Genomic DNA, 13,988 nt, shown 5'->3' with positions numbered 1-13,988 from the left:
GGGGGGGGGGGGGGGGGGGGGGGGGGGGGGGGCAGTGGCGGGAGATGGACAGCTGGCTTTTTAGTAATATGGCCTGAGAGTGAGGTAGAAACTTCACAGGATACAACAAGTTAAAGAGAACCAGGAGGGGCTTCCGTGGTGGTGCAGTGGTTAAGAATCCGCCTGCCAATGCAGGGGACACGGGTTTGAGCCCTGGTCCTGGAAGATCCCACATGCCTCGGAGCAACTAAGCCCGTGCGCCACAACTACTGAGTCTGCGCTCTACAGAGCTCGCAAGCCACAACTACTGAAGCCCGCGTGCCTAGAGCCCATGCTCCACAACAAAAGAAGCCACTGCAATGAATGAGAAGCCCACGCACCGCAACAAAGAGTAGTCCCCGCTCGCCGCAACTAGAGAAAGCCCGCGCACAGCGACGAAGACCCAACGCAGCCAAAAATAAATAAATAAATAAAACCAGGAGTCTTTGAACAGTCAAGGGAGAGGGAATGGGGCAGACCCTCATAGATCGTATCTTACTCTGGGCAGGGCCAGGTGGCTGAGCTGGCTTTATCTCAGGCAGAGCTGGTCGCTTGGCATCAGTGAGAAAGTTGTTAAAAAATGCAACCTCCTTCTTTACTTCCTCAATTTTCTCTGCATGCTTGTTGAAGATATGTTTGCGTACAAACTCAGGGCCCTGGGTGAATAGAGGAGGGGGTGAGAACTGAGTCAGCAATGAGGGTTCCCTAGCTCCCCAGACCCAACCTGCAAGGACACTCCACCTCCCCTCTGTCTCATCCCAATGAGCAGTTCCTCCCCAGGCTCTGAGGAGGCTTCCCGGCTGAACCCTCTCCTCCCACAGTCCTAACACACAAATGTCTAACATCCCAGACCTTGAATTTCTTGCCACTGAGAGGGCACAGCCACTTATCCTTGCCCAGTTCCTGGGTGTTGGAGGTCACAAACTTTTCCACTTCCTGCTCAGGGTCTTTGCGACCCATCTTCTGGGCCTCTTCCTCTGAAAGAGATTCCCGCACACTCAGCAGCGGAGTCAGCTTCTCCTCAAATGTCTTCTGCCATTCTAGCACTGTGGTTTTGGAACAGACGGAGAGCAGGTTGGAGAAGGGAGCCCGGAGGCAGGGATCAGAGGAGAGGGTGGCAGAGCATTGCTACCAGAGCAGAACTAAGGCCAGAGGCAGCTGGGAGAGAGGGAAACCAGGAGTGGGAAAGCTGGGAGGTCACCTTCTCCGTGACTGATGCGGTTGGGCGGCATGGGCCCCCGAACATGGATGATGCCACAGCGGTTGGGCATCTCATCCTCATTGGGGTACTCGCACGTGTTATAATAATCCAGGGAATGCACGATGCGCAAATAAAGGAGGAGTTTGTCCAAAACCTAAGAGAAATGAGAAGCTGAGAGTTCCCCATACACTTGCCCCTTTACCGCCCCGAGCCAGGCTCTCCCACGCCCCACACACCCTGCACCCACTGGCACCTTGATCAGCTTCTCATCCCGCTCCACGTTGATCTCTGCAGGGTTCCCTTCCTTAGGAGGCTCCTCAGGAGGGGCCCCCCCACTGCTCCCCAGCAGCTCCTCCTCCTCAGCGCTCACTTCCTCAATCAGGTAGTCAGTGATATTCTTCAAGATGGGGTTCTGCGAGGGCAGACTCTGGTAGGGTGAGAGAGGTAGAGCAGACAAAACTCCTCAGGGTAGCCTAGGAACCTTCTCATTTGAAAAGGCAATGTGGGGCAGAAAGGAGTTCAGGGCTCGGCTGGGCTGTTACATTTGCCTCATTATTTGTCTTAATTTGTGTACGTGTTCTGCCCTAGCCGATAAGTAATCACCAATACCAATCTGTTTTGATGGAAGCTGGAGATGCTGCTCAGGAGGAGAGGGGCAAATACGGGGGTGGGTACAAGGGGGTCAGTGCTACAGACCAGGTAAGGCCAGAGGTGCCCACAGCAGATGGGGGGAACCAGCGGCTTTTCAACAAGTTCCACGAGGAGTCACTAACCGCTGGCAGCGGCGGCGGCCCCGGCTCAGAGGCCCAGAGCTGGGCCCTGCCGTCCAGCGTGTGGATCAGCTTGGCCGCCAGCTTGATGTCGTTGCGCACTATCTGCTTGTGCTGGGTGATGCCGTTGATGTTGCGGACACGACGGGTCAGGTCTCTGTTCACACCAGGGCTCAGCTCGCACTCCCGGAGCTGGAGGGAACAGAAGGCTCACCAACACTTGCCAAAGAAGAGCCACTCGAAGACTGGCCCGACCGAGCACGCTAGCGATCAGACTGAGCTCCCTAAGGACAGGGACCGGGGTATCTTGTTCACAGGAACAGTCTCAGAGCCAAACCGAGAGACAACTGCATACAATTCACGTGAGCAGACTAAATGGATGAAATAAGGAGCAGATGGATGAAGCCATCAATGAACGAAGGGATCAGAGACTGTGTGGAGCAGGGGGAGCCCCGCCTTCTCCCCCTCAACAGCCCCACTCCCAGACTCACTCGGATATTCTGCAGGTTCCAACAGATCTCTTTAATGTTAACGCTGCGGTCAAAGGTCACCCAGCCACGACGGAAAAACCTAAACAAGAAAATGTCAGCATAATCCTGGGATGGACGTGATGTTGGCCACCAATCTTCCCCTGCACCTTTTCCCCGAGGTATCCAGGGTCACACCTCCCTCCATTCCTTACCTCCTCTCGGGCTGGGGCTCCGATAATGCCACGCGCATAAAGCCGGGGTATCTTTTACAAAGCTGGAAAAGCAGAAACAGAAGCCCCACTTGTGATTCAAGGATTCACTTCTTCCTCCAATCCCCATGTCCTCAGAACCCTGGGGAACTGCCTTTTCATCCTTCCTTGGACTAGGAAGAAACAATTAAGGGCTTAAGAATAACAGCACTTGAAAGCAAACCATGCAACCAGGGCCAGCCTCTCTGAAGGGCGTGGGCCCATGGGAAGGGGGCCTCCCCATCAGAGAAACAGAGATGTAGGTCAGAAGCAGTGCCAGGTTATCTTCTCGCTGTCGCCCCCACCCGAAGGAATGGAGCCTGGGTGTCACCCCTGCCCCCAGTACCATTCTTCCCACTCACAGAAATGATCTCAGCCCGGGAGATGTTGGGCGCGATGTTGCGCATGAAGAGAGAACAAGTCTTATGCAGCGGTCGGGGTTTACATTCCAGCCCAGGAGCGTCCTTAGGCTTCTCCCTCTCTTCTTCCTTGGGCTTCTCCTTTTCCTTGAGTGCTTCCTCTATGCAGGAAGTGGTGGGAGTTGGTGAAAATTTATTGTCAATTGAGGAGGGGAGGATAGAGAAGCTGTCAAACCTCCCCGCACCAGTCCCTCCCAAAAGGCCACCCTCCCATCAATTTCACAAACCTCTCACCTTCCCCCGCCACACCGGTCAGTATGAAGAGACTGGACTAGAAACAAAGAGAATAAAACCTACCAGCCTCCTCCTTCTCCTCCTCGGCCTGGCCACTCTCCGACTCCGACTCCGACTCGGACACACTGCCTTCGTCAAAGCTGTCATCACCACTATGCTTCCTATTCCGCTTCTTGCTGCTCTGTAAGAGCCACAGCAAGGGGAGATGAGTCAGGTACCAGGACCCAGCCCCGACACCGACCCTGCGCAGAGGAGCGCCCACCTTCTTGGCTTCTTTCTCCGAGTCTTCCTTCTTCTCCTCCTTGTCCCCGTCACCCTCGGACTTCTTGGTTTTGTCATCACTAGAACTGTCGTTTTCGGCCTACAGGTAGGGACAAATCACCAGGGATGCTGTCTCCCCTTCAGCCTTTGTCAGAGGGCCCCGCCCACCCTCCACAGCTGAGCCCACAAGTTCGCCTCTCCCCCACCGGAGACACGACCCCTGAGGCAGCCCCATTCTCCTGCCCAGGCGGCACAGGCAGCACCCAGAAGCCCCGGCACTCAGACCTGTTTGCCATCCTCTTTCTTGTCATCCTTCTCATTGGTCTTGCGTTCTCCATCGCCCGGGCCTGGTCCAACCCGGCCTTCCTCTTTCTTGCTGGGCTCCCCAGGCTTCCCTGCCTGTTCCTCCTCCTCCTCCTGCTCCAGGATGCGTAGGTCATTCTCTGTACCTCCTTCCATCTTAATCACAGCTACCAACAAAGGGAGCAGAGGTCACCATCCAAGGGCCCTGGCCTTCAGCCTCTGGCTCTCTGTCCATCTATTTCCATTTTCAACCAAGACCTTGGTGACCAGACAATCCCACCCCTCCCAATCCACCCACCTGCATCCAGCATCTTGACAATGGCATCAGCTTTGTCTATGTCCAGCAGAAGATTATCAAACCAGCCGCTCTCCATGAGGGACAGGAATACCCTCAGTCGGTTTTGCAGGGCCCCCCGGGCCTCCTGCCGACGCTTCCCCACCTCATCTGGGTGGTACTTAGACCGAAACCTGGGAAGGAAGTGGGGAGGGAAGAGGCCAAACAGTCACTGGAGGCCAGAGCCAGGACATGGGGAGGGGCCCAGGAAAATCAGGGGAAAGCCCCCATCCTCTCAAACCCACAAAAGATCATAAAAGCAGAGATGAGGGGAGAGGGGTGCACTAGAACCACCCAATCCCCCCAAAAGGAACCAGAGGTTATGCTCTGAGAAGATCTAGGGAAGAGCCAGGAACTAAGAGCTCTGGATCTGGAAAGAGCATGACTACAGGGGGAGCCAGGGCTGGAGGCAGACTGACTGCCCTGAGTATCTGGGAAACACAAATTTTAAAAAGTGTAGTTTCCCAAAGCTTCCCAGAGGAACTCTAAGGAAATAGTAGGCCCCAAAGAACCTCCCTCTCCTTGCCAACCCCAAACTAGAGTCATTAAAAGGATTGCTCCCACCAGCTCCCTCCATCCCTTGGTGGAAGACAGGGAAACCTGAAATCACCAGAAAGGAAAAGCCAAAAAAGGCAGGATACCTTTCTCCCCCCTTGGGAAGATAAGCAGATGGTGAAGGGACAGGGAAAGAGCAAAGGGAGAAACTGAAGTGCCCTTATAACCTCAGGTACTGCCCACAGGGATCGAGAGAGGACAGGGTGGGGCGTTAGGATAGATCATGAAAAAGGAAACACTTAAATTAGGACCCTGGGCAGGGGGGCAGGAGTGGGGGGGAGGGACAGAAGAAATCAGGCTATGCAAAAAAGAAAGGAGAAAGTGAGAGAAAGTCCCAGAAGTCAAAAACAAAAAGGAAAACTAAAGACCAAACAGACTAGGGGGAGAAAAAAAAAACAGGAGAAAGAAGCGTTAGGCAGGAGCAAGAACAAGGACGGAGAAAGAAGGAAAGGTTCACGAGAGAGTGAGACAAAGACACAGATTAGGAAGAAAGAGGAGACGGTGACAGAACAGAACCACGAGTTGAGCGTAAGAGGAAAGGAAAGCCGCAGGCGTCACCTCCAGGATCTTTACCTTGGCCGCTTGGTCAAACAGAGCTCAAGATTTAACTAGCCGCGCCCAGGGCCCATGCTGGCTGGTGGGCCACCGGCTGGCTCCTGGCTGGGGCGCCCGGCCCAGATGCCCCACCCCCGCGGGACTCCGCGGAGGCGGCCCTGACTGACTAGCTGCCTGAGCAATCACATTCAGCTAAACCGCTGCATTGTGCACAGCAGTGCCCTGCCTGTCTGCCTGGCCGGGGCAGCGCCGTCAGCCCAGGGGCTCATGTATGGGCTGGGTATGGTGGGGGTGGAGGTGGGTTTGCTCCGAGCTCCGTCGATGAGCGGGTGTAGTTCCCAGTTCTGGCTCTTTTCAAGGAGGAGGAGCAGAAAGAGGATGAGGAGGAGGAGGAGCAGGAAGGGGGGAAAAGATGGTTGATTAAAATTAAAACATCCACAAAAGGAAAAAAATTAAAATTCTTTTTCTGTCAAACGACACTGAGATCTTTGCTTTTCTTGTCTGGATTCACTCGTTGCTTTTGGGAGGATGCCATGGCCAAACAGGGTCCCGGCGATCAGGGATGACAGTGACCCAGTATCAGCGAGTGGGAAGCAGTCTGCTGCCCCAAGGGAACAGGTGGCTCTGGCCAGCTGCCTGGAGGCGTCTCACTCACTGAGGACAGTGGGGAAGGGAGATGGCGTGGGGGCCGTGGTGGACGTGGAAGTGAGGAGGAGAACCCATCAGCCAGTGCTGTGACGCTTCCCATCCCCCACCCCCAGGAAGTTCTGGATTGGGGAAAATGGGAAGAGGACAGGGCTGCAGGCTCCGCTGGCGGGGCCAGGGGAAACATGCCAGGGAAAAGACAGCAGGAGAGGAGAGGCACTCACCACTCCTCATCTTTATGAGCCAGGAAGAAATCCTGCATCTGCTGCCTCCGGAAATCCAGCTTGTAGTCGTTATAGCGCTTAACTGCCTCTGTCTCATCCACAGAGTCATCCAAAGACAGGAGAAACTCCTTGAAGGTCTTCATCACAGGTGGCGGCACACCCAAGTCGATCTCTGCTATGCTGCCCAGCCTGAGGGGGGGCCCGGTCAGGAAGTCTTGGTTGTGGGGGAAGAGGGTGGGGGGATGGCGGGCCGAGGTAGCCAGCTGCCCCCTTCCTTCGCCCACCAGGAACATGACCCCAGGCGCCAGCTGCAGCCACCCCCACGGGCACACCAGTGTGCCTGACCCACTTCTCCTGGCTCCAGCCGTGGTCTTCAGCAGCCCCAATCCATCCCCCAGGCCTACCGACTCCCTTCTCCCAAGAACCCCAGAACCGCAGGTCTTTACCTGGCCTGGATAGGCAGAACATGGTGCTGCATGATGTGGACGTCTGGATGAACCCAGGGCTGAGGGGGGCCATAAGCTGGGCCCCCCCCCCCCCCAGCATAGGGCATCTCATAGCCACTGTGGTATGGGTCAGAGCTGTGCTCATCCCTGAGGGTGGGGGACACAAAAGTCAGACAGAGAAGGCCATCATGTCTCCTGAGCGCAAAGGCAGATGGGACAGAGGGAGGGGCACACCTGCCATGTGGTCTCTCACCCAAGGGTTTAGAGGAACCAAAACAGATGGGTTTATGGGAACTTTGAGAAAAGGAAATGACCAAGAAAGTTCTCAGCAGAAGTGAGGGAAGACAGCTGAGGCCCAGGTAGAACCGAGGCTGAGAAGAGAAGACAGAGAAACCGTGGCCATCTCACCAGTCTCGCCTCATGCGCTTCTGCGGGGGGCTGAGCTCGTGTCGAGGAGGAGAGAAGCGCTCTCGCCGATTCCTGTCATAGTCACGATATTCACCCCGACTGCGGCGCTCCCGGCCACGGTCCCACTCTCTGGAGATAAGAACAAGTAGCAGTAAGTAAGACACAGTTGGATATCCCAAGATCACACTCTTGGACAGGCCCTTCCCATCATATTTGAGACACGAGACTAAAAGCCTGAAATTATAAAACTTCCCTCTAAGAGGAAAAAACTCTTGTCTACTTCCATCACTTCAGCCATTTCCCACAAACTGATGGCCTGCCAACTCCTCCAGCCTGGCCTTTTTCCTGAGCTTCAGACCAACATCAACAACCCCTCCTAGACGGCCACTATCACCTCAAAATCAACATGTCAGAATCGAGCCTATTATTTCTATCACTATGGGCCCAAACTTGCTTCCCCTCTCCTGTTTCCCACTCTCAGTTGCACCAACATTATCGCCAGGTATCCAGTTATCAAGTGTCACCCTCACCACTAATTTGTTACTGGCTTGTTAATCCTCTGCCTCAAATGAAAGCTGTCCTTTTCCGTGCCATCCCCACAAACTCTGCCCTAGTCCACGTGCCCTGGTCCTGGCCATTTCTCCTTTAAGTGCAGCCTTGGTTTGTCTTCCCTACTTCTGGTCTCTCCCTTTCCTCCACTCCAAGGTCAAAGTGATCTTTCTCAAACACAAATCCAATCATGCCATGCCCTTGCTTAAATGCCAGTACAAAATACTATTCAAAACCTTCCCTGGCTTCCCTGGTGGCACAGTGGTTAAGAATATGCCTGCCAATGCAGGGGACAGGGGTTTGAGCCCTGGTCCAGAAAGATCCCACATGCCATGGAGCAACTAAGGCCATGTCTCACAACTACTGAGCCTGTGTTCTAGAGCCCACGAGCCACAACTACTGAAGCCCGTGTGCCTAGAGACCGTGCTCCGCAACAAGAGAAGCCACCGCAATGAGAAGCCTGCGCAACGCAATGAAGAGTAGCCCCCGCTTGCCACAACTAGAGAAGCCCACATGTAGCAACAAAGACCCAACGCAGCCAAAAATAAATAAATAAATAAATAAAATTTATTAAAAAAAAAAAAACCTTGGTTCCTGGCTGTCATTCCAGGTTCTCTACCCGTTACCAGCCAATCCCATCTCCATCGAACAGAATAAAAAAGAAAATCCTCTGCTATAACCCAGTGGTTTTCAAACTGTTCAGTCTTGGGACCCCCTTTACACTCTTAAAAATTACTGAAGATTGAAGAGCTTTTGCTTATGTGCATGAGAGCTCTCAATACTTAACTGTATTCATAATTAGAACAGAAAAAAACACCTAATAATTTTGAAGTTATATAATAACATAAACTACCCATTTATACATTTTTATAAAAAATGGCTATTTTACAAAAAAATTTAGTGAGAAAAGTTGCATCGTTATTTCATTTACAAATCTGTTCAAGGTCTGGCTTAACAGAGGCAGCTGGATTCTCATAGTATATACTTCTCCATTCAACCTATTATGATACGCTGTTTGGTTGAAAAATAAGAAGATCTGGCCTCACAGTGATATGTAGTTGGAAAAGGGAACACTTTAATAACCTTTTCAGATAGCTGGGGATATTCTTTGCTTTTGATACTACCCAAAACTTGGCAAGAGATAGCTTCTTAAAGGCTAGCTGCAATGTTGAATCTGAAACTAAATCAATGAACATTTTGTACTCTATATTAAAATTCATTATTCTACCTTGCTCTTTGAAAAGATCTTCACACATCTCATTACACGGTATCAAAATATCATAATCTTTAGTATCACTCCCTATCTCACCAGAAAAGTCTTTAAAGTAATAGGAAGCTGTCAAGCTGACACTGGTAGATACAGGTTTTCCAAAATTTTAATTTACACTGGGAAGTTCCACTTCCTCACTGGCAACAGAACTGACAATTTTCCTTAAAGTAACAAGTTCTCTTAACTTTTTTCAAAATGTCTACCGAATACCCAGATATGAATAAGCACTGTTTGATAGCCTTTCATTCAGGTAACAAACCTGAAGCGGGGCGGGGGGGGGATGAGGACTGTTAGTTCAGCTCACAACTCAATCCCACAAATGCTCCTCCTCAAGGTAACCACCACACTACATGCAGAAGTGCTTTATGCATCCTTCCTATCATCACATGTATTGAAAACCATAGTCAGCCTTCCCTGGTGGCGCAGTGGTTAAGAACCCGCCTGCCAATGCAGGGGACACGGGTTCAAGCCCTGGTCCAGGAAGATCCCACATGTCGCGGAGCAGCTAAGCCCGTGCGCCACAACTACTGAGCCTGCGCTCTACAGCCCTCGTGTCACAACTACTGAGCCCACACACCACAACTACTGAAGCCTGCGTGCCTTGAGCCCGTGCTCCGCAACGAGAAGCCACCACAATTAGAAGCACGCGCACCGCAACGAAGAGTAGCCCTCGCTCTCTGCAACCTGAGAAAGCCCACATGCAGCAGCGAAGACCCAATGCAGCCAAAACTAAATTAAATAACTTAAAAAAAAAAAAAAACATGTAGTCAAGAATCCAATTTAATAAAGTTTAAAATTCTTATTGCTTCATTAATGACGTGAAGTGAAACTGTTTTTAACTGTCTGCTGCCACTGCCTTGATTTGTGCTAAGGCCCCAGCAGTTTTACCCACCGCTGCTACAGCACCAAACGCCAGTACAGTGAAACAGCAACACTGTCTACCTTAATATCACTATGAAAATAGTTGTAAGCTAACAACAAATGCTGGAGAGGGTGTGGAGAAAAGGGGACCCTCCTACACTGTTGGTGGGAAGGTAAGTTGGCGCAGCCACTATGGAAACAGTATGGAGAGTCCTCAAAAAACTAAAAATAGTTGCCATGTGATGCAGCAATCCCACTCCTGGGCATGTATCTGGACAAAACTATAATTCAAAAGGATACACGCAGCCCTATGTTCACAGCAGCACTATTCACAATAGCCAAGACATGGAAACCACTTAAATGTCCACCAACAAATGAATGAATAAACAAGATGTGGTAAATATATGCAATGGAATACTACTCAGCCATAAAAAAGAATGAGATAATGCCATTTGTAACAACATGGATGGACCCAGAGATCATCATACTAAGTCAAGTAAGTCAGAAAGAGAAAGATAAATACCATATGATATCACTTATACGTGGAATCTAAACTATGACACAAATGAACTGTTATAAAACAGAAACAGACTCATAGAGAAGAGACTTGTGGTTGCCGGGGCGGGGGCGGGGGGAGGAATGCGGTGGGAGTTTGGCTTAGCAGTTGCAAACTATTTTCTATAGAATGGATAAACAACAAGGTCCTACTGTATAGCACAGGGAACTATATTCACTATTCTGCAATACACCATAATGAAAAAGAATTTTTAAAAAATAATAAAAATTAAAAAGAAAATAAAAAATAGTTGTAAGCTTAGGGGCTTCCCTGGTGGCGCAGTGGTTAAGAATCCGCCTGCCAATGCAGGGGACACGGGTTCGAGCCCTGGTCCGGGAAGATCCCACATGCTGCAGAGCAACTAAGTCCGTGCTCCACAACTACTGAGCCTGTGCTCTAGAGCCCGCAAGCCATAACTACTGAGCCCGTGAGCCACAACCACTGAAGCCTGCACGCCTAGAGCCCGTGCTCCGCAACAAGAGAAGCCACCACAATGAGAAGCCTGCGCACCGCAACCAAGAATAGCCCCCGCTCGCCGCAACTAGAGAAAGCCTGTGTGCAGCAACAAAGACCCAATGCAGCCAAAAATAAATAAAATAAATTTTTAAAAAATAGTTGTAAGCTCAAAGACCTCTTAGGGATTTTGAGAACCACTACTCTAAAAAAACTAGAACATGTGCTTTTTTCTGTGCACAACATTATGCCCCCAACTCCAAGGTGCACACTCCACCTGTGTCTGAGGAATCCCCACTCATCTTTCCAAGCCTTGCTAGGTGTCCCTTTCGTGTCGCTCTCCCCTACAACACCTCCACCACTTGTCCCCTCCCTCAGATCTGTTCCCTCAACATTTCACATCTTCATCATGACCTCTCATATATACTCATTTGCAAAATACACCCAAGGCCATTTTGCCCCACACTCCAAGCCCCAGACTGTAAACTCCTTAAGAGCAATAACTATACCTTAGCCAGCTTCAGAATTAAGAACACCTTTTGTTGTCGTCTGACATTCTTAGAAGATACTAAACAAAACAAAGTGCCACATAAAGTCTCCACAGTGAAAAGATATACTGACTGAACGATTTACTGAACTCACTTTTCAAAACAACACTGAATGAATAAATGCTATTGCAATAAGCCACCTCAAACTTTTTCCCTGATAACCTGTTTCCAAATCAAGCCTGCGCCATCAGCTCACCAATTAGATATTTATGATGTCCCTTAGATAAAAGTCTTCCACAGTTCCTTTAAATATCAGCTGTTTCTCTTTTTTTTAATAAATTTATTTATTTAATTTTTGGGTCTTTGTGGCTACGCGTAGGCTTTCTTTAGTTGCACTGCGCAGGCTTCTCATTACGGTGGCTTCTCTTGTTGCGTGGCACGGGCTCTAGGTGCTCGGGCTTCAGTAGTTGCGGCACGCAGGCTCAGTAGTTGTGGCTCGCGGCCTCTAGAGCGCAGGCTCAGTAGTTGTGGTGCATGGGCTTAGTTGCTCCTCGGCATGTGGGATCTTCCTGGACCGGGGCTTGAACCCATGTCCCCTGCATTGGCAGGCGGATTCCCAACCACTGTGCCACCAGGGAAGCCCCTATCAGCTGTTTCTTAACAGAAACACCTCAACTATAATTAACTCAAGAACATCCCAAAAAGCTAATCACTAGCTGAGTCAAACCTAATCAATTAACCCAACCATCACTATTCAAAGAACTCTTTCAGTTTTTAGGCTAGACTATTACAAGAAATTTACATATCCTGCTAGGGTACTTGTCTGACAACCTCTCCAGTCAAGTCAATTCTGTAATACTACTTTTTTTGAATCAACATTTTTGGGGTATAATTTACAAACAATAAAACACACACAAAAACACTGGTTTTTCATACTTAAACTCTTACCTCTATTGCTTTGATCTGCTGGACATTTCAAAAATCAAGCCACAGCTAGCTCCTTGGCCAAGAGCAAATAGGCTGAACCACATGAAACGGTCAAGTATGAGCGATTTCATATGGTTCGCTCTAATAAAACCTTAAGGGAAATGCAACGAGACTTGAATGCAAGAGAATAAGACGGGGGACAAAATTAAGAAAAAGCAGTCTTACCGATCATTCCAATCATCCCCTCGACGTCTTTCATCTCTTTCCCGGGAACGGTCATAGTCGCTGCGCTCTCTTCTAAACTTGTCCCTGCGCCTTCGATCATACTCGTCATCACTGTCACCCATGGCGCGGAAAGAAGGGGCCTGGAGCCCGGACAGGAATAATCGGGGTGTTGAACAATGACGACAGGAGCAAAGGATTCCCCCCCACCCCTTGAAGCAGCACGCCCGCCTCCCTCCGCAAAGGCCAACCTTCCGCTGTCCCCGCCAGCCTAAGCCCTCGGCCCCGGGAGCTGTAGGGATCCGACTCTCCACTCTCCCCCAGGGGCCTCCACGCCCACCTCCCCGCCCACCCGCAGGCCCCTGTCCCAGCTGCCGGCCACAGCCCGGCTCTCCAGGCCCCTCCCCTCCCCCACCAGGGAGCGGTGGTGGCCGTTCGTCTCGCGCACAGGCCAGCAGATTCTCCCGGTGACCTGGGCCCGCCCCTTGCCTCGGGCGCGCGACGGGGATTGCGAGTGTGAGAGGGAGACACGGGGCTCTCAGCGACGGGGCCGAGTAGACGCGAACAAAGTGGGACAGCAGAAGATGGGCGGTCGGCTCGCGCCGCCCGAGCTGCGCCTGCGTCACCCGCAGAACAGCGCCTCGGCTCACAAACTACAACCCGCCGTGCCTGATCTGGAACCAACTCAAAGAAGCAAAGGCGGGGAGCACCGGGGACTGATGGGAAGGGGCGGGGAGCCGGAAGTCTCGCGCTCTTTCCAGGACGAGAACTGCGGGCGAGAGGAACTACGGGAGCGGAGCGGGACCAAGCGTAGATTCGGGAGGGAGATAGAACCCTCAGGGCGTGAGGGGAAGTTTCCTCCCGCCGAGGTCGAAGGTCGCGCTTTCCCGGATGTGCCCGGGGTCTGAAACAGTTCGCGTCCAGCCGCTTTCTCCCCAGCTTTGATCACGGAGCCTCCGGACCTCATCGGGGGTGGTTCCCCCTTCTTCTTGCGCAGGGCACGGGTTTGGGGAGTGAGGGCGTTTAGCGGATACGGCAACCATTTTAAAGCATTTTTCTACCATTTTGTGGTCCCATCAGAGAACCAGCCTTTGTTGGTGCCTCAGCACGTGCTACCTGCAAAATCCATTGTTCCTGCTCTTCTTCCAGAAAGGCACCCCATCTTTAAGCAAAAGTGGCAAACCCCAACCAGTACTTTGATGAGATCGGTTATAGGTTTAGGGCCTGACCACCAAGCAGGATCTGGGTTGCCCCAGATTAAATGCACCGCCCCCCCGCCTTGTTCAGTGAGTTGAGTGTGAAGACTTGTTTAGAATAGGAAATGCTGCCTCCCTTGCACATGCTGCAGCCCTGCTCCCAGCGCTGAGAGGAGGGGTGTCTTTACAGAAACTACATTAAAAAGAGTGTACAGTGGAGTTGCAAAAGAAACTGGCCCAGGACTAAGAAGACCCTTCTGAACTTGCTTCTGCCATTTGGGAGCGATCGATGTAAGCTGAAGAAGTCACTTTTTGTTTTCTGGGGGTTTTTTTTAGCCGTGCTGCTCAGCATGAGGGAATCTTAGTTCCCAGACC

At 51.3% G+C, this 13,988-nt stretch overlaps 1 protein-coding gene across 6 annotated transcripts in view; it reads right to left on the bottom strand.

The window, feature by feature from the left end:
• Positions 1 to 13,657, bottom strand: part of SRRT (serrate, RNA effector molecule) — a 14,426-nt gene extending 769 nt beyond the window's left edge. The window contains exons 1-17 of one of the 6 annotated variants that reach the window (XM_027126032.1): positions 12,833 to 13,657; positions 12,421 to 12,560; positions 7,092 to 7,220; positions 6,684 to 6,830; positions 6,238 to 6,426; positions 4,223 to 4,392; positions 3,907 to 4,091; positions 3,623 to 3,721; positions 3,424 to 3,541; positions 3,070 to 3,227; positions 2,672 to 2,733; positions 2,481 to 2,559; positions 1,993 to 2,181; positions 1,473 to 1,646; positions 1,220 to 1,373; positions 871 to 995; positions 518 to 674 (exon numbers count right to left, since the gene is read on the bottom strand). In XM_027126032.1, the coding sequence (XP_026981833.1) occupies positions 518 to 674; positions 871 to 995; positions 1,220 to 1,373; positions 1,473 to 1,646; positions 1,993 to 2,181; positions 2,481 to 2,559; positions 2,672 to 2,733; positions 3,070 to 3,227; positions 3,424 to 3,541; positions 3,623 to 3,721; positions 3,907 to 4,091; positions 4,223 to 4,392; positions 6,238 to 6,426; positions 6,684 to 6,830; positions 7,092 to 7,220; positions 12,421 to 12,542 (2,257 nt within the window). In that variant the 5' untranslated portion in view covers positions 12,543 to 12,560; positions 12,833 to 13,657. Of the gene's footprint in view, positions 1 to 517; positions 675 to 870; positions 1,065 to 1,219; positions 1,374 to 1,472; positions 1,647 to 1,992; positions 2,182 to 2,480; positions 2,560 to 2,671; positions 2,734 to 3,069; positions 3,228 to 3,423; positions 3,542 to 3,622; positions 3,722 to 3,906; positions 4,092 to 4,222; positions 4,393 to 6,237; positions 6,452 to 6,683; positions 6,831 to 7,091; positions 7,221 to 12,420; positions 12,561 to 12,832 lie in introns of those variants that run through there. The other 5 variants (XM_027126031.1, XM_027126033.1, XM_027126029.1 and 2 more) reach the window with 5 other exon arrangements.
• Between the last annotated feature and the right edge of the window lie 331 nt (positions 13,658 to 13,988).

This window comes from Aethalodelphis obliquidens, unplaced genomic scaffold (genome assembly GCF_003676395.1).
Source record: "Aethalodelphis obliquidens isolate GAN/ISIS:26980383/991018 unplaced genomic scaffold, ASM367639v1 scaffold30, whole genome shotgun sequence".
Taxonomy (NCBI): Eukaryota; Metazoa; Chordata; class Mammalia; order Artiodactyla; family Delphinidae; genus Aethalodelphis; species Aethalodelphis obliquidens.
The sequence above is the reverse complement of the archived record's forward strand: the minus strand, read 5'-3'. Positions and strand labels throughout refer to the sequence as shown.